At 39.4% G+C, this 25,889-nt stretch overlaps 1 protein-coding gene across 3 annotated transcripts in view; it reads right to left on the bottom strand.

The window, feature by feature from the left end:
* LOC149205655 (DNA-(apurinic or apyrimidinic site) endonuclease-like) overlaps positions 1 to 25,889 on the bottom strand; it is a 350,957-nt gene that overhangs the window by 164,189 nt on the left and 160,879 nt on the right. For all 3 annotated transcript variants that reach the window (XM_089393520.1, XM_089393522.1, XM_089393521.1), the window contains exon 4: positions 25,068 to 25,269. In XM_089393520.1, the coding sequence (XP_089249646.1) occupies positions 25,068 to 25,269 (202 nt within the window). The remainder of the gene's footprint in view (positions 1 to 25,067; positions 25,270 to 25,889) is intronic.

The raw sequence follows: 25,889 nt of genomic DNA, 5'->3' as shown, positions 1-25,889 counted from the left end.
AGGTATAGTCATATAACCAGTGCAAGCAGCATATCATCAGGTCAATATAACATCTCCTATCCCTATGAGTTATCATGAGATAGAACAAGAAAATATCACCATATGCTTTGCAAGATTGATATGTAGAGCTACAAGGGTGGGAGGTGGGCAAATAAGATGACCATAAGGCATGAGAAGGAGCCACGGATGAAGATGGGGAACACAAATCAAAGCTTGACCATCGAATCTTTTTTTCCAACCTGACTATGGAGTAATCAATGATCAAGCTTGGGAACTTTTGTTAAAGAGCAACTTCAAGCATATAAATCTCATTGATATCCTTGGGAACATGTTGCAAAAGGCAAAAGGAGATAGATGGCTCTGGCATATCAACATCACATTTCCTAGATCATCATGGGAGGAGCAAGGTAAGGTACAATCATCAAACCTTGGGAAGAACCACAATCCCTCGCCCAAGTGGAGAAATTGACTCTTCCTTCAAACCAGGTTGATGGGCTTTATTACATGCCTCCTTTTCTCGATTATCATCTTCAATGGTCTATGCTGGCCAAACATGAAGAAAAACCCTTTCTCAAAGACATCAATAGGTTGATAATACTTCTCAATTCTTGGTATATCAAAGCTATCAATGGACTCCCTAAGATGGTCATCAAACTCTTCCTCGAGTAATTGTGACATCTTCTCTAGCAAGCTAGACATCATCCTGAAACATATAGAAGAGGCCCTTTCATTCACTAGGATAAGGCTCATGATTTGATGCACATGGGGATGCCTCATGTTGATTAACATGATCATCACTGCTTGGGGATTTTATGGTATTCTCTTCTTCTTGATTATCACAATAGATTTGCCAACCAACAACCCAAAATTCTTCCACAGATCCATCATTCACTTGACCATCCGGGGGACAATGATCTTCCACATTTGCAATTTCTTCAAAATCACCCCAAGCCTCCTATGGTATATCTAGCTTTAGGATTTCTTTGTGGATGGAGGGAAATTGTTGGTTGCCCTACTATGACTTGCAATATCTTTTGTGGACAACATCACATAAAATGTTAATTGCATAGTACTTGTAAGCGAGTTCAAGAAACGGGGTATCAGTAGGATTTTATTTATATTCACGCCACACTCCATCGAATTCCTTCCTTCACTCACTACATAGGTTCAATACGAGATTCACATCAAGGTAATCTAGCCGAAAGATCTAGCACGCCTTGTAGAGGGGTACACTACAAGGGAACCACTAAACCAACAGACAGTAATAAGGTAGTGGCCCACAATCACCACAGCCAATACCCCCTACTCTTTATGGATTTTCACTAATGGGAGGTGTCGTGGTATGTATATATGCCACCTAATAGGTATTCTAAGCTTAAAGTTGCAAGGTGATAAAGAGCCTCCCAAGGAAAAGGAAAAATTTTAAGTTCGATGCTCCTTTACGAAGAGGTTGCCATTTTCTTTTCTTGTAGACGCCTAGAAAGGGCAAGATATGACCTAGGGTTTGATTAGTTTGTTGAGAGTTGTGATGACCCAAGGTCAAGATGCCAAGAAAGAGTTTCCAACAACGATTTTCAACAAGACCAAGGCACATAAAATCCTTAAGAAGACCCTAAGTTGAAGCTAAATCCAAACTAGGACTTTACCCTAGGGTAAACAACTAGGGCAAACGAATTTATGGACTAGATTAAAGTGGATACCCATCAAAAGGAGATATCTCGTAGCAAATACTATCTTCTTGATGTTTAGGCTCTCCAATCTCGAGAATGCTTCCTCCCTAGAAATTCGTACCAAGCACAAGCTTGGACGCTTGGCCTCAAAAGGGTTGAATTAGGTCAACAAAAGAAAAAAGAAAATTTATGGATGAAAAGTGATTTGATCGTCAACAAAGGAGGGCTAGTGCCTAGCGCCTTGGGAGGATGGAGTCTATAATTTGATTAGACAATTAAAAGTTGCTATGGTGTAAGGATAATTGATGCCCTAGCATCAAAAACCCTTGCAATTACCAATGCAATGGGTCAAGAAGTTTCATGGGAGAGCTAATCAAAGCTCACCACTAGGATTATCATTCACATGTTATTTATTAGTAATGCATTCACATGTTATTCATTAGTAATGCATGCAAAAATGAAACTGTAATGACGCATTTTCAATTACAATACAATGGGTATATTAGCATGCATATGATAGCTACATATGCATGTGTCACATATACTACACTAGTATGCATACTAATTAAATACCTAACTCACAAGAAAAATTAATACTTATATTTATGAGTAAATTAATAAAGAAATATTCAGAATATTATAATAAAGAAATATTCATAAAATTAAAATCAAGAAATATAATTAAATTTCAAAATTATAAATTATAATTTATATCATATATGATTAAATTAATTTAATAATGTATAAGTTATAATTAAAAATGAATGCCATAAAATTCATGAATATGATCAAAAGATGCAATAAATTATGTTAATGTTTCAAACACCAAATATAAATCAAAACTAGTCTCTTGATTAAAACTGTGTTTGGCTCTGTTGTCAACCATTAGCACAGGTGGCGGTCCTGGTGGACACACGCATGGGTTCGACTACACCTAATCCTTGGTTGAAGGAAGGAAGGCGGCCACTGTTTGAAGGAGGGGATTTTATATAAGACAGAGAAAAGAAGGGGGAAAGGGGAGAAGGAGGCACCATTGAGGAACCAGTCTGAAATTTGGGAAATCTGAGCAACTGCTCTTGGAATTTTGGGCACGGGTGGCAGAATTCTCCAATATTGAAGTTTTCTAGATCTCGGAACCGGAAAGGATGATCCCAAATAAGCTGGGAGGAAAAGTCAGTTTGGCAATGGGGACGAGCAACAGGTTTTTTTTTTCAAACAGTTATCCAGGTATTTTCTACAATTAAATTGTTAAATTTTGGTTAAATTGATTCTTAGAATAAACTGTAAAATCTGGGTATATTTCCCTTTGAAATTGTTTGATTTAGTTAAAATTTAAGGGCATTAAATTCTGGTATTGTAAAATTGTAAAATTTGGGCTTTTACAGATATCCATATTCTACCAAATAGATTTTCAGTATAGAAAACCCTAGATTCAATATATTCATACATTAGACATACAAAAAAGATTTATCCAACAAAATGCTTACTTACAAGATAACATGCATGAAATTCCATCCATTGACCCAAGACAATAGCTCCAAAGACATGCGAGTAGCTCCAAATATCAAAATGCATTCATAGATTCAATTTCCTCCACAAGACAAAGAGACCAAAATTCTCCTAAGAGAGGCTGAAATTCCAAGTCCAAGTGATGATGATAATTCAAGTGTCTTCTCCTCTATTTATATGAGGACGAATAGATACAATTATGCCTAAAACGCCCCAACCAACAAGTAAAATTACAATGATGAGGTGGGTTACAAGCCAACCCACTCGCCAAGACCTAAAACACAAAAAAAAATCCCACACGTGTGAGTCATAGAGCTAGATAAGTTGACGCCATCCATGCCTAATGTTGAAATATGTAACTAGGTTCGGTCTTCATAAGATATGAAATGTATTATTGATTCTTGTATATTGTAAAGAGATAGAAAAATTATTATTATTATTTTTTGTAGCATGGGTTTCATGCTTAAGATCATTTTATTTAGAGGTCAAGCACCCATTGAGGGCTTCTAGGGTTCGTCCTAGTGTCAAGAAATCAATAGATTCATTGTCATATGAAGAAGACCCCATTGTGCACATTGTAACGTGTCAAAAGAATTATTTTTGTATTTAAAAGTGTCAAAGTATTCTCTAAGATCAAGTCAGCCTAGCAGCTAAGAAGTCAGCCTCATTAGGGCATGTCATCCTCCTTGGAAGCCTATATATAGGAGGCAACTCAATCTCCTATGGACACTCACACACTTCTCATCATCCAAGCGAAGGAGAAGGAAAAGAAAGGCAAGCGAAGAAGGAAGAAGGATGAAGTATGAAGGTTTGGGTTATTTCTCTTTCTCTCTCTCATGTGTGAAGAAGAAGGCTAGGGTTTTGCAACTGCAAGGTTGAAGTTGTGAAAGTTGTAGAAAGAAGGTCGAAAAAAGGACTACTAGGTCACCTATGAGCCCTAGAAGGAGAATCAACCCAAGCGAAGGTCAAAAGAAGCCTTGGAAGCCCTAGAATTGCTCACACGTGTGGAAGCAGTAACTGTTGCAGGGACCGAAAATTTATGATCCGTAGTGGAGGCCGAAATTTTGTAGCTGGGGGTCGAAGTTGTGTTGCTGGAAGAGATTTGACTGGGTTTGACTTGGATAGAAGAAGCACATCATCAAGAAGGTCTGACTTGGTCTTGGAAGGGTATTGGTCTTGGTCTAGAGGTCTTGGAATTCGTCATTTGAAGAATTTATAAGAAGAGAAGAGATTTGTGGGTTTTCCTCTCAAGTGGAGAGGTTTTGGCCCTAGCTTGCAGCCTACATCCTGTGTTCTTGTGTACTGTTGATCTTCTTGTTTTGGTAGTTGTTTGATGATAAGAACAACATAATAATAAGAGAAGAAGCTAATAATCAAGAAAAGTAAAAATACATCACAAGTAGTTATCAAGTTTAAGAGAAATCATCTTGATTGTAGCCCTTCATATTTCTCTACACCTAAGGCTCTCTAGGGCATGCGTTGAGGGCTCAAGGTGCCATGAGTGGTGTAGAAGCCCTCTAAAATCATGATGTGAAGGTTGGCCTTCACACTTCTGTCAAAATCTCTCTGTGGGCCCCAAATTTCATCTTGGGGGTCAGAATGTGGTCTCTTGGGTCTCCAATATGGCAAAGTGCCCATCTTTGCTCCAACGTTAAGGGCTTTCTAGGTGCCATAAGCCCTCCCATGTCTCAAGACGTGAGACCATCCTCATATGGGCTCTGGATTAGCTACCATACCTCTAGAGTGCTAAGGTCATCCATGGGCATGTTGGGTCCAATGTATATCATCCTGAAGAACCGTCTAATAGTGTGCAAAGTGGCAGAATATCTTGGGTGCAAGAGGTGTCCAAGGGTGCAATGCCATCCTACTACTACTTAGAGACCCAAGGCTCTCAATGCTCCACCTGTGAGTGTCAATGTGCTCCTATAGAGGCCTGGGTGTCGTTAAAGTGCCCAGGTCATGGTTGTGGAACCACCTGACAATCACACACATTTAGTGCAAGCCACCAATCATCAGGTAAAATAATTATTGATGCATCTAAGTGGACCAATCTTGAAAGTAAAGGGCTATTCAACGCTTCAAATAAGATTTCTCTTCCCAAATAGGGCTTTGAACTCACAATCGTGTTTCCTCCCTAGGTAGGAATGGCAAATGGACAACCCTATTCGGTGTTTCCAACCCACTAGAGGAAGTTACATTTCCTTGCTCCACCCTTCAATTGATAGGTGTCTGTCAGACCAGGCAGTAACTCCTCGAAATCAATTCACATTTATTCATTCAGGTTGACCTTTATTATATACATGAGGGAGAGACTGTTCACTTCATCTCTCGGTGACTATTCATATTTCTTATTATTTATTTACATCAGTTACACTTATTCACCCAATCTTGATGATTAGGTGTCAACATTCCCCCCCTTAATCTGAAGGGATGTTGGTGAGTCCAAGCATCGTTCTGAATCGTTCAAGCTTTTCTCTTCCAAGCACTTTGGTGAAGATGTCTGCAATTTGCTCATTAGTGGAACAATGGTGGAGATGGATTGTTTTGGCCTCAACATGATGTCAAATCAGATGATATTTAGTATTGATGTGCTTCGTTCGATCATGGAACTTTGGGTTCTTGGCCAACTTTATTGCTGAGGTATTGTCAATCATGAGTGGAGTCGATTGTTCTTGTTTTACCTGCAAATCTTCAAGAATTTTCCTGAGCCACACAATTTCTTTTGTTGCCTCAGCTGCTGCCACATATTCTGCTTCTGTTGTGGAATCTGTTGGAACTGATTGTTTATGTGATCTCCAGGAGACAACTCCTAATCCAAGACTCATAGCATAACCTGAAGTAAATACCCTAGTTTCTTTGTCTCCATCGAAGTCTGAATCAGAGTATCCAATCAAGCTGAAGTCGTCCACCTGTGTATACTCGATTCCAAAGTCTTGAGTTCCCTTCAAGTACCTTAGAACTCTTTTTGCAGCAGACCAATGTCCCTCACAAGGCTTTTGCATAAACCTGGAGAGGATTCCAACAACATACGAAATGTCTGGTCTAGTAGTAGTTAGGTAGTTGAGACTTCCTACAAGCTGTCTATACTTTGTTGCATCCTCAAATTCTTTTCCCTCAATAGATGTGAGCTTTAAGTTTTGTACCATTGGAGTAGTAAGAGGATTGCATTCTGTCATGCCAAACCTATTCAATAGATCTCCAATTTACTTCTTTTGAGAAAGGAATATGGACTTTGGATGTTGAGTTACTTCAATACCAAGATAGTAATGAACATAGCCCAAATCAGTCATTTCAAAACCTTTCCTCAATTCCTTCTTTATGGATACAATGTAGCTTTCATTGTTCCCTGTCATTAAAATATCATCTACATATACCACAAGATATACAATTGTTTTGCCAACTTTCTTGACAAATAAAGTTGCATCATCAAGATCATAATGTTTGAAATTGAGTTTCAGAAGATGCTCAGTTAGTTTTTCATACCAAGCTCGTGGTGCTTGTTTGAGGCCATACAAGGATTTCACAAGTTTGCATACTTTATGTTCATGTCCTTTCACATCAAATCCTTTATGCTGGAACATAAAAACATTCTCTTTTAGATCTCCATTCAAGAAAGCAGTTTTTACATCCATTTGATGGACTTTCCAACCGTTCTGAGCTGCTAGGGCAAAGAGTGTCCGAATGGTAGCCCATTTTGTTGTGGGGGAAAAAGTCTCATCATAATCGACCCCTTCCTTCTGTGCAAAACCTTTTGCCACAAGCCTGGCTTTGTGCTTGTCAAGCAAGCCATCAGATTTATACTTGTTCTTGTAGACCCACTTGCAGCCAATTGGTTTGGTTCCTAATGGAGGATCAACTAGCTTCCAAGTGCCATTCTTTATCAAGGCATCATACTCCTTTTGCATCGTTTCTTTACATTCATCATGAGAAGCAGTTTTTTTGAAGGAAGTTCGTTCGAAATCTGTAGACAAATTCAATTCACAGTCATAAGAAACATCCATATCAACAGGGGAATCAGAGTCATCTACATCACCTCCATTTTGCCAGTTTGAATTTCTAGTTCCTGTCTTTCCAACCTCATCAGGATGAACACTTTCAAGTGTCTTTATCATCCACTTTGGAGGACCTTTCTCAGATGGTCCAGGCTACTCCGTTGATTGAGTTGGGACTGAATCAAGATTAAGTCTCCCAATTCTATCAATCACATCACTTAAAGCATCATCCGTTGTTGGAGTTTCATGCGGGAGAGAGAGTTCTTCAGAAGAAGATTCCACATGTTGATCTAGTATAGGAATCCCCCCTTCAAGATGTGGAATCTGATTATCAAATTCTTGAAATGATTTTGCATTTGCAAATCTATCCAAGCAATCAAGTTGCCGCTCAACAACAATGTCAGTTTTGGATGATTCAAGAAAGATTACACTATAAATACAACAAACTTTTTATTGACTTCATCATAGAGACGGTATGCTTTGGAGGTGTTTGAATACCCCAGGAAGATACACTTACGACTTCTTGCACCAAGTTTGTTTCTATGTACCTTTGGTATCAAGGCATAACAGGTGGAACCAAAGACCTTGAGATGCTTTACCGAAAGAACGTGCCCATACCACATTTCATATGGAGTTTTGTTTCTAATAAGCATTAGAACTGCATTAGCCCAAAACATCAACTTTACATTTTCGAAAAACACCATGGAGCGCACCATATTTAAGATTGTCCTATTCATTCTTTCAGCTACACCATTCTGTTAGGGATTATGAGGCACAGTTGTTTGATGTTTGATCTCATGTTGGCGAAGATAGTTTTCAAATTCATTTGAAGTGTATTATTTTCCCTTATCAGTGCGAATAGAGCCAATATGAGATTGTGCATCATTTTTAATCCATGTATGAAAGTTCTTGAATGTTTGAAAAGCCTCAACTTTGTTCTTTAATAAATAAACCCAACACATTCTGGTGTAGTCATCAATAAATGTCATCATATATTTATTTCCATTTGCAGAAGGAACAAGCATTGGACCACATAAATCTGAATGAATGAGTTCAAGTTTTCTATGTGCTCTTGAATGTGAATCATGAAAAGACTGTTTGTTATGCTTTCCTAGAATGCAAGCATCACATTGCTTAAGTTTCCTAGGAATTGTAGGCAAACTAGCAACACCATTTTTCTTCAACAAGCGAAGGTTGTCATAGTTCAAATGTCGAAATCTAGCATGCCATAATAAACTTGATGGAAGTGTACCTTCTTCATAATGAGAATTGTATGAAAAATGTTGTGTACGAGAAAAGGTACCTTGCAGTTTGAGAAGCCTTTCTTCTTCTATTCCCCTCATGACAAGTGAGTCGTCAAATGCTTTTATCACCTCAACCTTGCCATCAAACATATGAATAGAGTGACCTTACTGGCGGATGTGGACCAAGGACAACAAGTTTCTCTTCAGCTGTGGGAGATATAGAACATGATGCAGAAGGAAGTCTACAAGACCAGGCAATTTGAGCTTGATTGTGCCGAGCCCTGATGGCTTGATTTTTGATTGGTCTGCAAAGTATACTGCTCCATCAACATTGTCAATAAATTCTTCAAAAAAAAAAAAATCTATGAGTCATGTGGCAAGTTGCTCCTGAGTCAAGCAACCAATCATTTTTCCAAGAAGCAAGTGAAGCATTAAATAAGTCTTCATTTACTCCAATATTACATTGTGCCACAACATAATGAGAGGATTCAGGTGCTTTACCTTTTTTTGTGTCATTAGTTTTACCTTTTTGTTGGTTTCTTTGCTGCTCAATTTTGTCCCAAGGTAACTTGCATGTGGAGGCATCATGTGATCCATTTCTTTTGCAACGTATGCAGTGCAAATCTAACTTTTCTCCTTGAGAGTGTCTGCCCCCCCTGCCTCTGAAATATCTTCCTCTTCCTCTTCGACCACCTCTTCCTCTGGAAGAATCTTGAGCAAGATTATTTTCTTTATGAGCAAGGCACACAACCTCTTCAGAAGATTCAGGGGTTGTCTTCTTTCCAAAATCTTTCTCTCTTTCAGCAATTTTTTTCACAAGAGAGTCAAAGGTAATATCTTTGAGATTTCCATTTGCTTGCAATGACTCAAGATAATTGGAGTAAGTAGGATAAAGTGCCTTGAGAAAAGCGATAAGAGGAATATCCAATTCAACCTTAGTGGCTTTGATATCATGCATTATAGATTTTACTTCGGATGCAAGAACAAGAGGATCATTATTTTGCAATTCAAGAGAAGAGTTTAATCATGAGTTGAACAACTTCAAGTGCAGAATGTGAGTCATAGAGTTCTTTCAGCTTTTGTAAGGATTCGAAAACAATTGAAAATGGCGAAGTATGGTGACTCACCTCTTCACTTACAGATGTTGCAATTAATGCATAGGCTTTGTTGTTCTTATTTTCCCAAATGGCAAACTCTTTGTCTGAGGTAGGTTGTTCTGGCTCTTTGTCTCCGTCTCCAATACACACTTCATTCCACAACTCATTGAAAACGAGAGTGTGTTTTATCATCCGGGAACACTCAGGATAGTTCTCCTTGCCAGTGAGAACTATTCCCACAATAGATATGATTGAATGCATACTGTAAAAAAATACTTGTGCTGGCAAAATGTGCTTCAAAATAATACAGCCTTATTCTTCCTTCTTGATTAGGTAAGAAATTGATTTAATATACAAAGAGAAAAACTATATTCTATCCATATAGAATATCACCATTTTTTTTTGCATTACAATATGGTTGCAATTCAAGAGAAATAAAAGATAAACAATATCAACTGCTCAAAATCATATGCTTTACAATCCTCTCACCATACAACGTTGTCTCAAATCCTATGCTTTATAATCCTCTCACCATACAATGTTGTCTTAGTTTATGCACTGTTTTCACATAACACTGCTCTAATTTCCAGATCAGGAGGGAGGGAGGACACCCAGTCAGAGGCATGAGTTGGTAAGAGCCCTAATGTATTCAGCTTCTAGATTCCTAGCAGCAGCGCTGCTAAGTTCAAGGCAGTGTAAACCACTTTAGGTAGTAGGAGGTCTATTCGTGAATCCTGAAAAGGCTCAAAAACTTTCCCAACACCCTGAAGAGCACTGATAGGTAGCCAAAGAGCAGAGATACGCAACCAGAAAAATAGCGACGAGGTAAATAGCAGATGGAGCAGCGATTATGGACAGATAATCGGAGCAGTTATATCACCTTCGGATTCATGGAATTAAGTACGATGAGCCAGCGAGATACTAGCGAGACGATGCTATTTCTGTGGCATTGTGAAGTTTGGAGAAGAGTTTTTATGTTGGAGCACAGGAGTAGATAAATTAGGCACTCAGTTATTACCAGCGTGGAGAGAGCAGCAGCGTATAGGAGCAGTTAGCAGTGGAGCGTTGTTATACCAGCATGGAGAGAGCAGCAGCGTATAGGAGCAGTTAGCAGTGGAGCGTTGTTATACCAACGTGGAGAGAGCAGCAACGTATGGAGAATTCAACGAGTTTATGGAACAGCGTTTATGGCCTCCTTGCTCAAGCGTTACCTAGATTATCATGCAGAGGGCAGACCTTGATTATTATGCAGAGGGCAAACCCAGATTTCTGAAAAATGGCAAAAGGGAGTTACAATGGCAGTTAGAAGCCAAAAATGGCGTTGGCTCTGATACCATGTCAGACCAGGCAGTAACTCCTCGAAATCAATTCACATTTATTCATTTAGGTTGATCTTTATTATATACATGAGGGAGAGATTGTTCACTTCATCTCTCGGTGACTATTCATATTTCTTATTATTTATTTACATCAGTTACACTTATTCACCCAATCCTGATGATTAGGTGTCAACAGTGTTAGTGAATAATAATGATGGAATAGAGAGGAGAAGACTTCATGGCTAAGTGCCATCATCAAAGGGACCAGCATGTTGGGGATCTCATCCTAAGTCTATAGACATGAGGGAGCAATCATAGATGCAAGAGTTACCAACTTGGCCTTTGTTTTTCCGCCCCTCTTGTCCGCCTTTTACTTTTTCTTAATTTTTCATTGTATCACTACTCATAGCTCAAGGATTAGAGCTTGCTTTGTATGATGTATAGTAATTGTATTACCAATTAAATGATGTGGAAGCTCATTACCCATCGGGATTGGGATATGCAATGGTTCCTTTTCATGAAGTGAGAGAGCAAAATGTGCTCAGACACCAGGTGATGGGCATAATGAGTGAGATAGAGCTCACGCTAGGATTTTGCCCATGTGATAATGTGTATGTCCCAGCCATCTTCCACATTTTGATATTCTTTCTTTTATTCTTCTTGTGGAGGCAGTATGCTCTTTTCTGGTCTTTGAGCTGCATCAACCTCCCAGGGTCTAGTTCTGGGCCCTACCCAGGTATGAGGATGTATGGGTGCAAAATCCCAGAGAACCTATGGTCAATTGAACTCAAAGAAGGGAAAAGGAATAAGGGCTTGTAATGTGAGATGGAAAGTGATAAGTATGGAATAGGGAGAGATGGAATCACGCTATCTCAAACAGGGCTTCCCAAGTAATGCCCTTGTTATACTCATAGGGCCATTAGGGGAGGACCCACTAGACTAAGACAAGGTTACTTGAAGCAGAAGCGGAAGCAAGAGGCGAGAGCAAAAGCGGGAGTGGGGAGTGACATTTTCAAAAGCTCCCGGGTCAGGAGCGAATTTTTATATAATATATATTCTTATATATTTTGATGCATTGATGAATTAGATATAAAAAGCATAAAAACATGGATTAAACCATATAACATCAATCATCTAGAAGTTATAATCTTCATCAACCACATGTCCACAAGTTTCAAGTTCTCATGCATATAGCATGTAAGGGTGCACATAACCAAAATAGCATCAAGTGCAATCCATCTCTGAACCGAAAATACAGCAACACATAGGCTCTAGATGGCCTCTAGCATCCAGAAAAGTCATGCTACAACAAATACCTACATATCATCAAAATCATTGCCTATCTTGGGATCTTTGTCATTAATATCACCCTCTAAGCAATTAACATAAGATAGAAACAATGTAGCATGTCAAGTCAAGATTTTGTTTGAGTTGTGGGTACATTTTTAGGAGGGTCATGATAGAGAAGTTCAATAACAAATGGCACTAACATCAATGTACATATAGGGCTTGGTGCTCTTGAATAAATATGAGTTGCATACCTTAGTACATGACAAAATCCAATGGAGGAAACCTTGCAACCCCCCCAATCCTGAAATCCTGAAAAACTGATAAGTTTGCTGGATTTTGAGTGAGATCTGAAATTCTACTTTCTCCATATGAAATCTAATGAGGTTGGAACCACTCTCAAACATCCTGAGTCATTTCATGACAATGTTAAAAATTTAAGTAAAAGGATGAAAATGATGACACTTTTACTTTAAGAATTTAACATTACCATGAATCGCATATCAATATTAGGGCCATAGGCTTGAATATTAGGCTACCCTACTCAAAAACTCTTATTTCTTTGAAAAAAAATTGCATTTGGAACATCTTTGTGAAAAAGACAAGGAGCGAATTTTTTTTTGCGGGAGCGCGCTTTGGGAGTGGATTCGAGGGGGAGCTCCCCCGCAACCCTGGACAAGGATCGAAGATTAAACCCCCATTTAAGGTGTGGGAACAAGATCACAGTCAAAAACATCCCTTCTTCCAAGTCACCCCATAATCCATGTCAAATGTCCCAAATACAAACAAGCATAAGCACCCAATTGCAAAATGAATAAAATACATTTTGATCAGAAGCCCACCATCGGGCATGCACTCTTGTCAGATGGGTGAGGAACATATGGCTGATGTAGGGGGCAGAGATATGAATTGCACATCATCATCGACTAGTGCTAGTTGCAGGGATCATTGGCTAGCCAACTAGAAGAGATGATGGGAGAAAAAATCTCCTATGTGATTACCCATTTTTTGCAGGTAACAAACTTAACATGACCCTCCACTTCAAATAAGTGTTGTCCTCAACACCTAATTACTTGTAGATGTTTTTGCATGAAAAAATCATCTTCCCATGTTGCTTCCACTAGTAGGTTCTTCCACTATGAGATACTCAATAATTGCTCTATTTTGCAATGTGGAAAAAGTCGAAGTCGGGATTAATTCGGCAAGGGTCCAAAAGTTGAAAAACTCGGCAAAGTCGGGAGTTTTTCGAAAAAGTCGGCAAAAAGTCGGCAAAATTAAAAAAATACAAAAATATTCATTTTTAAAAAAATCCGGACTTTTTCAATAAAATCCCGACTTTTTCAATAAAATCCCGATTTTTTCAAAGAAAAAAAAATCATTAAAGAAACTACCACGATTTTTTGGAAAAAGTCCCGATTTAATCCCGACTTTTTCGATTTAATCCCGATTTTTTCGTTTCTTAAAAAGTCGGCAAAAAATCGGCCGATTTAATCCTTTTCTTGAAAAAATCGCGTTTTGGGGAATAAATCCCGATTTTATCGGGACTTTTTCCACACTGCTATTTTGCAAATACTTAGTACTTGTTTCAAGGATTGTTTCTAGTTCTAGTACGACTTTCCCTTCTTCAATAATCTTTGGTGAAACAATTTGAATTGTGATCTTCTCATTGATTACCTTCTTTAGGTAAAGAACATGTAAGGTTTGGATGTACACGTGAAGATAGAGGCAACTGCAATTTGCAAGCCATACTTGCTATCATTTGCAACACCTCATAAGGATCATAATACTTAGGTGCTAATTTATTGTACTCCTTTTCTTGCTTGAGGGATGTTACCGCTCAAACTAGCAGGGGTCCTAAAAGGGGATCCTTAAAGGGCTACTACTAGGCTAAGGGCAACAATGGAGCAATAGCCCACTGTCATCTTGGCTAAGGCTCCCCGCTCTTTACGGACTTTCACTGATGGGAGGAGACCCGTTATGATGAGGATCACGAAATGGATAAACCAATGATAGGGTGAGGGGTGATCCTGGAAATCTATTCACAAGAGAGGCTCGAATATGTGGCTTGCTTGCTTTGGAAGGCAAGGTTGAAAGCTCTCAAGGAAGGGCTTAAGGGGAATTTTAAAGTTTAGGTTTAGGGTATATATCTTATAATGGAGGTTCCTAGCCCTTAAAACTCTTGTGAAAGCTTGGATTCCAAGTGATCCTTGAAGAATTACCCTTAATAGGGCATAGGACCACACGGGACCAAGTGGACCCGAGGTTAGATCAACGGAATATGATTTAGCAACCAATGATATGCTTGACCTAGTTAGGGAGGGGAAAGGGATCAAGGTATGAATTTTCAATGAAAGGCAATGCAAGGATCCCAGTGAGATTTCTAGCCTAAGGGAAACCAAGAGCAAGGATTGGTCTTTGAGCTAGGGCTTGTGATATCTCAAGATCCCATAGTTGGAATCTCATGAAATTTGGAGAGCTTCTTGAGGACACACCAACACAGTTGTGGACCAAAAAACGAAGTATTTGGATGGCTATATTGTGAGATAATTGATGCCCTAGGTGACCTAGAGGACTATACCTAGAGAAGCGGAGAGGGGGGAAGGAAAGTAGGTTTAACGTGATCACCTTATGGTGGACTAATGCCTAATCCTTTCGCGAGATTTGGAGTCAAGAGTAATTATGACTATGGACATTGGATTTTCTATGTTAAGGAGGCCTTAATGACAACTTCGCACAGCAGTAGAGCAGCAACAAAAGCAGCTTCAAGAACTTTATTTTTCGTTTTTGCAAAATTGGTGGCTTATCAAGGTGAATTCAATGGAGAAGCATCTCTAGGAGCATTCACTCATAATGCATGGCCCATACATGAAGCATCAATATCTAGAAACTGAATTTCCACAACTTTGCATAAATGGATGCAATAAATTAGCCCTAGTATAGTGAAATCCCAACAACAATGTATGTGACAAAATAGAAAGAGAAAATAGCATTAAATTGTACTTACATGTATTAAGAGTATATCCAACTATCAAGAATTTGTCAATCAAGAAGCTCCAAGACAAGAGAAAATAATCCAAACATCAAAATCCATTCCATGCTCCAAAATTCATCCTCCAAGAAGGATAGCAAAATTCTCAAGAGAGATACAAGTCTAATCCAAGTGATGATGCTAAAATGAATCCTCATCACTTCTATTTATACACCTCTAATGAGTTTGATTTAGCTAATTAGGCCTACATTAACCCCTAAAATAAAATAATGTGCAAAATAACTAACTTTTAGTGACAAGCCTACCAAACTAGCTCATAAACAAAAGAATAAGCCTCGTAACAGGTGAAATGATCAATAATACATGTCATTGAGCCCTCTAAGAAGCCTGATGAAGTCCCTAAGTAGCATAATGATGAATAGAACTCCCAAAAGTAGTGGACAAGGGGTTGGCCCCTTGTTCTCCAAATAATAACCCTATGGTGCTCCAATGGATGTGGGGGTACACAAGTAACCTCATGGGTCTCCAAGTAGATCGAAGATGCTTGTAGACCATCTGTAAGGGCTCAGATGATAATGTAAGTGATGCCACATCAACATACAAGTCCTAGGTCATCTACCAAGAGCATGATACAATTGTGGGGTCGATTGGGGATGGCAAATCAGGTGCATCTTCCTCGTCCAATAGATGAAACTCGAGCGATCCTTGAACATCTCTGGGGATCCATGGAATGTTGTCTACTGTTGTGGAGGCACATGACTCTCAACACACACCCTACAAGTGCCAATGTAGCCCTCTGAAGGGTTAGGACCCCGTATAGGGAGACCAAACCCAAAATGGAGACCATCTGTAATCCTGCATAAGATCCAATGCGCCCCCTTGCCTTCCAGTACAACAAGTCATTTAAAGAAATCGAGTTAAAGAGCTTATAAACCATGGACAACAAATGGGCACTTCATAATGGCATGCCCTTCCATAGTGGGTTTTGGCATGTGCTAATGTCTCCAAGCTCCAAGGGGGTTTAACCAAGTTCCCTATTAGGTGGTTTCTACTTTTAAAGGGGATGATATGTCCAAGGTACATCCTTCAAATGGTGATGGCATGTGATAAAGTGATGGTAGCGAGTAGGGGATGGAGGGGGCAATCCTATGCCAAGGCACAAGGATAGATAATAAAGGGGAAGCCCGCACTTGGGTATATAATGTATAGGAGGGAGAAATCGTGGTACATGGGTCACCCCGACCTTGATATTTTCACCCTTCTTCATTTTCCTTTTGCCCTTATGATTTTTCTTTAGTTAATTGCTTGAGGCTCAAGGAGTAAGAGCATGGTATGTAAAGTATACAGTGGATACCCCCTTTGAGGTGGGGTGATTCATTGCCCACCAGGGGTTGGGACAGTCATGGGTTCCTGAATGATAAAAGAGGCTCATCTAGGAAGTATACGAACCAAGGTGATGGCCATGAGAACGTGTTTGTTCCGACCATCTTTTGCATTTTGTGGTACATTTTCTTGTTGAATGTCGCCAATTATGCTTTTACTTTTCTTTTCAGCTGCATCAACCTCCGAGGCATCGTTCCAGGCCCGACCCAAGGTGTGGGCAAGGGGAAGGGGAAGGCTAACCCTATGTAGACCCAGTGGAGGAATGTGGACCCAGGTGGAAGGAATGATGAATGGGGTTATAATGAGTAGAAGGGGAGTGATATATGCAGACGAGGGAGTGGAACCATGCAACCAAAATCAAGGTTTCCCATGAAGTACCATCCCTATAGCCCAAAGGTTAGTAAAAGAGATCCCACAGGACTAGGGTCCAAGGTTAACATCGAAAAGAGGTCTAGGGGACAAGAGCACAAACCTAGCCCACTCTTTCCATTGAATCCCCCCATTAATCTGTGCCCAAAAGTTTCCATGATAAGTAAACTACAATACTCAACTACAATACTCAATTACCAAATGACAAGGCATACCTTTAGGTTTGGGATGCCCACCTTCAAACATACGATCATGACAAATGGGTGAGGGACCACATGGCTAGCTCAGGTGGCTGAGAAGTGGCACAACGCGTTAGTTGGTGGCTGCAAGGGGTTATTGACTATCGGCTGAGGACCATCTTCTAGAAAAAAAAATCTAGGTATATCACTGGAAAAATTGTGGGTTACAAGGGGTATTTGATTGTATGGTTATAGGATCAAAAATACACAATCGCCACTTCAAAATCCTGTTTGTTTTGATGCTGATCTCCTTGTTCTTTCATCCTATTTTGTTTTATGACCAAGTTGTCTTTCAATAGTTTGGAAACCTTTTGTTGGAAAGTCAACAGAGAGAAATATTCTCGCTTGACTAAATTTTCAGACCTTCCACAGCTCAGATGTATGAACAGGACAAATTTTCTTGTGCTACTACAAGCACTAAATTTTAGGGGTCGAAATTTCAGGAGTTGCCCAGATTTGGGACAGTTTGACTCATTGACTTTGACATTGGAAGTGACTTGAAGGAGGATTTGACTTGGCATTTTTTGTGGCAATTTTGGTCTTGGTCTTCGATATCTCATTTTGATCTGATTCTTTAAGAGAAGGATTGTGGTGTTTTCCCCTTGTGGGGTTTTTCCCTAGCTTGGAGCCTAATTGTTGGAAATACTGAGAGGGGGTTGAATCAGTATTTCTTAGTAATCAATAACTTATTAATCTTTTCAAAGCATTAAGTAATCTTCAGTAGTATTTCAAAACATAAATACGCAGTAGACATTGGACACAAGGATTTTAGGTGGAAAACCCCCTCCAGGTCAAAAACCATTGAATGCTTTTCTAATAAGTTTTTTTAATCATCAGCTCCAACTAAAAAGAAAGACCCAACTCCCTAGAACTCTATAAAAGCATTCATTCTCCAGCTCCCACTGGAAGGACACCCCAATGCCCTAGTTTTATCAACAGTCAACTAAAAGGATGCTCCAACACCCTAGCAAGCTCCAACTTGCCCTAGCACTACCCTACCACCCTGAAGTGTTTTCAGGCTCTATAGAATTTTTGTAGAATTTTTCTACAAATCAGCGAGCTCTGATACCATGTAGAACTTTTTTTACAAATCAGCTAGCTCAGATACCATGTAGAAATTTCCCACCTGTAGATCACCTGGTAATGCAATGTACTAAAGCAAAACACTTGATCTACTTCTACAAACAATTTAGCGGAAGCTTAATCAACCATGAGCAACATCAATAAGAACACATATAGCTGATAAGAAGGAATCAATCACATATAACACAAAAGAATTTACCGGGGAAAGCACCTGCCTAAAACCCCATCTCTGTATTATCATAAAAGTGGAAATATAGTCTGGATTACACAAAGCCTTAACTCGGAAGCTATCCAGCTCTCAGTACAATCCCTCTGCTGCTCATAAACAGTCAAAGGCTTCTCATAAACCTTCTCCTCTGCCCTCCAAGCCTCCTATTTCCTTGTGCAGTTTTCCTTGGGGTCTAGTGTTGCCACCTGTGTGAATTGGCCTCTTCACACACTCACTAACCTCTGATCTAACTGCACAAACTTGAAGGAGATAAATCCTCATCATGGATGAGCTTCCTTTATAGGAAAAATATTCATCCAAGTGATAGTACATTGTCACTTCTCTGATCTCAACTGGGTCTCTGTCTAAACTAACATGCATCAGTTATCCATGAGTGAATACACAGTTATTTGAAAATAATAGTTGTCATATGCATGCAAGCATCAACAAACTATATCTCATTAATTTAACAACTTGTTAAATTAATCTAACTGAACTTGACTAAGTTAAACTAAGTCAACTGATCCTCTCAATATAGAACTCATCCTTAATTCCTCAATCAGTGGAGCAAATCAAGGACACATTCCCCAATTAGTGGAGAAACTATTGCATGTTCTCACAAAGACTTCAAGTTTGCTTTCCTTAACTAATTAACTCATGGAGAATTAATTAATTAATATTCCAAAATGTTGGTAAGAACAAATTCGAATTTACTTCCTATAGATAGACCAGGGACTGCTATAAATAGGAAGGGACCCAGAAATGTTATTTTTAGAAGATGTTATTTTTAGCAGTTTCACCTCTCACCCAAGGTGGCCAAAATGCTCATTGGCCAAACTGCTATTTTTAGAAGTGCTATTTTTAGCAGTTCTATTTTTAGCACTTTCTAAATTTAGCATTTCTTGTTGCACACTTTTCAACACTCCCTCTCAACAAGAAAGGCTTCCTCTCGAACCCGATCCTGTAACTCTGGAATGTTCTACATGCAACACATCTACCAAGTGCGGTTGCTCCAGCAACACTCGGAACAAAAAAACTCCCAACTGACCTCTCTGTTGGGCTAGAAACATACTTTGATGCTGAAGCTCTACCTGCTGTTGACAAGTGCTCCCTCTCTAACCTCTACGCTACTGCAACATCTCCATGCATCTCGCATCGTTGCACCCTTCTCTATGCTACCCTGCACTGTGCAACACACTTGTGCCTCTCGCATTGCTACAGCCTGCATGCTCTGCGCTGTCCTGGGATTCCCTGCACTGTAGCTCTCTCTGCCACTCCATCCGCATCTGTCTCTACCTAATCAGTCAGTTCCTGCTACTCCACATCGGGGCTCCCATAGCAAGGTCTCATCCAAGAGGTTGGGTACCTCAAGGATCCTGCCCCTCCTCCTTGGGACGATCACTGTATATCGCCCCACCTCCTACCTAGAGGCATGGCTGCATGTGATCCCTCTGCCCACCTGGCTCAAAGCTTCCCCCTACTAGAGGTCTCTGTATGAGTAGATGTCTCTACCCGATCTCCTCTCAGCTTCCCCTGTTGTGGCTGCTCCACAACCTCCTTAACCTGCTACACCAATCGTGGCTCCTCCACAATTGTCTGAGACTTCTTCTAGCTCTGCATGTTGAGAGGTAATTTAATCTCCCTCTCAACCACCAAGTATCTAACCTTTGCCTTGCTCCTCAAGACTTTGCATGCATCTTGTACCTCAAGTGCATACAGGTTCTTGGCTAGCACACCAATCCATTTCCATTTTCCCACCGTCATGAAATTTTCTAGAAAAAGAGCTGATTTTAAATCAGCGATATCTCCCTCATCCGAACTCTGATTCAGCGGACATTTTTTTTTTTAATTTTCGGTATTTTTCCGCAAGGAATTCAAATCTACTATTTGTTTCTAAAAATTTTGTACAGAAATTTTCAGATCTGCTTTGCAAACTCTCAGCCCAAAAATCAAAACTTTGAAATCTCCTCTCAGTATATTGTTCTTCCTTGATCACCTTTGCTCTAATACCATGTAGAATTTTTGTAGAATTTTTCTGCAAATCAGCTAGCTCTGATACCATGTAGAACTTTTTCTACAAATTAGCTAGCTCAGATACCATGTAGAAATTTCCCACCTGTAGATCACCTGGTAATGCAATGCACTAAAGCAAAACACTTGATCTACTTCTACAAATAATTTAGCGGAAGCTTAATCAGCCATGAGCAACATCAATAAGAACACATATAACTGATAAGAAGGAATCAATCACACATAACACAAAAGAATTTACCCGGGGAAAGCACCTGCCTAAAACCCCATCTCTGTATTATCATACAATATGAGGGCCAACTCAGCGATTTCGTGGGTCTTGAGGGCAAGAGCTATAGCTTGGAAACTCATCCGGGAAATTAGGAGATCTGTAGGAGGGATTAGCCTAGCATTTTTGGACACTTTCCAGGAGGTTTTACAGTCAGAATCCAGCAGGCCAAGTTTTGCAGTTGCAGTTGAAGTTGGGCTCCTTGGGGGTCGAATTTCAGAAGTCTGAACCAGCTAAATTCCTTCATGGGTTTTTCTGGGTTTAGGCCAAGGAGTCAGGAGCTCGAATCTCATAATTTTCTGAGCACGGGAAGTAGTGATTCTAGCCATTCGAAGTCAGTAGAAAGAGCAGTTTTCTGGGCAGTTGTTGTAGCAGCCTTTAGTTCAGTGATTGCTCACCTGGGTTTGGTCATGCTTCTCCATTGAGACAAGCCCAAGTGCACCATTCTATTTACAATTCCAGCCATTCGAAGTCAGCAGAAAGAGCAGTTTTCTAGGCAGCGCAGTGCAGTTTGGTGCAGCAGTTGTAGCAGCCTTCAGTTTAGCTATTGCTCACCTGGGTTTGGTCATGCTTGTCCATTGAGACAAGCCCAGGTGCACCATTCTATTTACTATTGTATTTTTCTCTTGAAGAAGTAATAAAATGGCTCAGCAGTTCCTTATTTCCAGCATTTCCATGGGTGCTTAGTGTCTATTTCGTTTTTCTGTTTGCTGAACTGATTGTATGCTTGTATATCACTTGTATTCCTACTTAAGAACATTACACTTTAATGCACAGGATTGATCAAGGTATGTCTAAAAGGCATCCTCACTTTAGATCATGAGCCTCACCATACTGTAGATACCGATTGCACTTCAAGCAATTATGTGCATACCGTATGTTCCAAGCCTTGTTGAGTGCAATAATAACACAAACTAAACTCGATACTGCTAGTAAATGACTGGTATACCTTTGTCCATCCTATAAATAGGGTTCCAATGCTAATGTTTGAACCTTGAATACTCCAGGAATGTGCCTCATATTTATTTGCTTGGATCAAGTCGGCTTCAAGGAGACTAATTGAAACATATACATATATATACATATATATATATGGAACCATTAATCAAGGATTTAATAAAGGCCGCAAGAAATTTCTTTAGGACTCGGTGATCAACAGGTACAAATAAGGTCACTTCTCATACAAATTACATGCTTCATACCTTGTAGACATTAGGTGTGGCAATTGAACCTCTTCAAGGGATATTGGCCTAATGATACTCCACTGAAATCAAACCAGAGTTATGAAGATGCCAACAAACATGTGGAAGAACCCTAATCATAGGTCTACTTAGTCTGCATTAAGGAGAGATTTTGCCAGCTATCAATCCACAGGAAAGAATCCCAATGAACTTGTAGTAGGAGACCTATAACGTTGCTTGCTACTTGTTTTGAGACACCAATAAGACCGAGCCTTTCACAGTGCCTCCAATAAACTTAATGCCAATTCAAACCTGTGCTTTGATGCCTTAACTACGGGGATTTAGTGCATCCTGAGGTTTTGGATCCTTCATTGGTTGAACAGAGAATAAGCCCTAATCTTGAATGTGTTAGGCCACAAAAGAGAGGATGTACTTTAGATAAGAATGCCCACTTGAACCTGCAAGAACACCCCAACGAACCACCAAAATCAAAAAGAAAAAGTAACCAAACCCTAACCCTCAACCGATTTTTGCGTTATCTCCTCTAGTGCCGAAAATTTCAAAGAGTCTTCACAAGATCATGCGTTAAAAAGTGCTTACACTTGGAGGGTATGTAGTCTCTTTTTATAGAAAAAGGTTTGGGCTAGGAGAGGCTTCAAGGAGACTTCCAACTACTTAAATTTTGAGGGAATATTCAAGTGAAACCATTAAATCTACTACCTTGAGCCCTAAGCAAGGAGGCCATTTGCCTTTTTGGTGATGGATTTAGCCTTTGATGTATGAAGGATACTTCTTATGGGTGTAAAACACTTGTGATGCCCTCTTGAAGATGATTGCTCCACAAAACATGATAAAGAACCCTTATGCTTGATGTCTAATGACAAACAACCAATGAAAGAGTGCCATGTCACCATCCCTTGGGGTTTTTGCCCACCAGATGAGGCCTTCAACTTTAAACACACATATCTCTCAACTCGTGAGGCTTCTCGGGGCATGCTACATACCACCGGAATCGGCTTGACGAGGAGAATCCATCTAGGGTGGTATTGATGCAAGAATAATTGGTTTGCATGTCATATTGGGCAACAAGGGCGGGGCATCACCAGGTGTTGCTTGGGTTGACATCAATGACAACCACCTATCAACACTAATTTTGTTGTCTTGTCTCTTTCTATTTCTTGAAATATTGAACATTTGTACAATTGCTTGATGAAGAACACAAGAAGTAATAAGAAGAGATTTAACATTCACAAGTAATTACCAAGACAGACAAATCAAGCCTAATCCTACTACACTTGGTTTCTCAACACGCATCGCATCACAAGATCCACCCAAGAAGGTCACTCTACTAATCCTCCATTGCATATAAGAGAGAGAAAATCACTAACGCATAAAAGTTATGCTCCAAGTGTCGTGTTTCATTGTTTCATTTTCAACCCCTCCTCATACAATAAGGCCAACAAGGAATCAACACGAGTGACTGACGACAACCAATCAAAAGATAGGATTAACGAACATTGGGGAAAGATAAAAAGTGTTAAATATGAATAGCATGGAGCTCTACGATCACTAGAGCCTTCTATTTGTGCCCCTCTTAGATAGTCAAAGAAAAACCCTAAGGAAGGTCACACTAGACTAGAGACCCATGATAACAACCAAGGTGAAGTAAGGGAACAAGTACACAACCAATAGCAGTCTATAATTCAATTTCATCCTATGATCTATACTAGAATGCCTTAAACATTAAATGAGAGCACTTGAATGCAAAAACGGTTGAAGTACTTCACAATAGATGACCCACCTTCAACATGTGAATAGAGGCTAGATCAATGAGTGCACTGAACGGAAAATGGATGAAACGTGTCTGAGGCTGGCTATCTATGGATCACAATAAGAGCTGTTGGCTAGCAAGTTGTACCGTAGGAGAAAAAAAATTCTCTAGGGGTACCCATGTATGTGGATGGGTAACAGGCAGTAATCAGATTTTATATGCATATTTGCATTAAGACATGAATAAAAAACCTCATCCTTTATGCCTAATAAAAATGTCCTATAAGTGGGGACCATCCAAGCATACACAATGTGGGAACATAATAACTTAAGTATGGAAACACATTTCATCCTCTAGTCTTACCAGCTTAAAATATAAAAAAAATAAAAATTATACATATACCTGCTAATGTCTAAGCTTATGTCAAATATTCACAATAATACTTACGGTAGACTCCTTGTCAATAAAATCCAGATAGAAAGGCTAATGAAACTTGTACAAACGGATACCTAGTATTGAACTAAAAAGCTGTAGCAATATTTAAGACTAAAGAAGTATATCCAATGGTACAATGTTGGTGATCCATTACCCAACTTAAAAGTTTGGCCAAACAAGGGTGGTACTTGTCTTGCAATCCTTTGCATTAGGAAGCTTGTATGCTGCCTTGATGCTCTCATCTCTTAGAATTGGGACTCGGCAGTGTTAGCCAATGTGCAGTTTTAGTAGTTTCATGCTTAATGCAGTTCAAAAGATAACAGTTATCCAGAAAGTATAGTGCCTAGCTTACAGGAAATATTTGCTACTGTATAAACCCAGCTCCCACCTTTACCGTGCCTACCCTGAAAGGTAACCTTTCACAAACTAGTTTTTGGATGCTTTGGAAGCAATTCTATGCTGGTGGGGGTAGGGATCTGTAGAAGCAGATAATTGTCAACCCCACTCAAACCTATTGATTTTTTCCCTGCACTAATGCAACTAGTAGAGCTCCAAACAACCATGCAGGTCTATACAGGTGGGAATAGAATTCGATCATAACAGAATTTTATTTGAGCATATATTGGGAAGTAGCTTCACTGTGAAGGTGTTATGACCGCCTGAAATCACTCGATCAAACATGTTGCATTAGAACCTAACACAATTCCCAGAGTCGTCACATTCAGATGACACCATGTTCACTTTACAAAGATGAATTATATAAATAACCCATATCATTTCAGCAGTGACAGACAAGCAGCACACTAGCAAGTCATCTCAAATTTGTCACCAGTGAACACCAAAGCTGGATGAAAACTCAGTAGGTTGTGAGATGATATAGAGCTCACAAGTGTGGAGACAAAAGTGGACAAAAGGAATGAACAGATTACGAAATATGCAATGGAAGTTTATCTGAAACCTAACAATGGATAGTAAAATTCAAAGAATTTTACCTAACATTCAGATCCCCACACCATATTAGGGGTTTATCTGAAACCCCTAGGACAAAATCCAGCATTCTTTGGTCCCATTTCCTTCTCCGTCGGAAGCTTGTTTCTTCATCCTTCCAGCCATTGTTTGGAACATATGAATTCAGAAGACGAAACCCCTCAAATTCAGCCACAATCACTCGTCCATCAACCTCATGCTTCAAAGCTGTCAAAGTAAATTACAGTAGCAAAGATATTAGACTGGTTGTCAAAATTCCTATATCATGTTCTAGAAAAAAAAAAATTGTTAGCAACTCTCTTGTTTCATTTTTAAATGTAGTAAGATTAAAAGACAAACATTCATAAGAAACCAGACTGACATTATCAAAGAGGATAATGGAATGAATATTTGACAGCAACAAAGGCGAATAGACATAGAATTTTAGCCATTGCAAACTAAAATCAGCATACCATGGTGCATATATACATTCAGATTGCATTTGTTTCCTATAATCTCATACCATTGTGTAGCATTCTGCAATTCCTACAATTACTGACTCAAATAATTTTAATTTAATGCATATTCAGTAGAAGGCTTCAAGTATGGTTTATCCTAAAATAGTGTTGTCTCCGGCCACATGATCTAGCGCAGGTAATTGTCAATATAATAACTGTAGTGTTTGATCTCATTACATAAGATTTGGATATTAATCATATAAGACAAATTAACCAAGGAGGAAAGATGCTTGGTTAGCTAGAAGATTTCATATGCCATGACAGTCTCCCATTTCTAGCTCACCAAACTTGGGTCTTAAAGTATGCTAGCAGACTGCCAATTATCTTTGA

Source organism: Pinus tabuliformis, chromosome 1_2 (genome assembly GCF_031772625.1).
Source record: "Pinus tabuliformis cultivar Carrire ecotype Pingquan chromosome 1_2, CPIR1, whole genome shotgun sequence".
Lineage (NCBI taxonomy): Eukaryota > Viridiplantae > Streptophyta > Pinopsida > Pinales > Pinaceae > Pinus > Pinus tabuliformis.
Note: the sequence above shows the minus strand (reverse complement) of the source record. Positions and strands in the feature narration are given on the sequence as shown.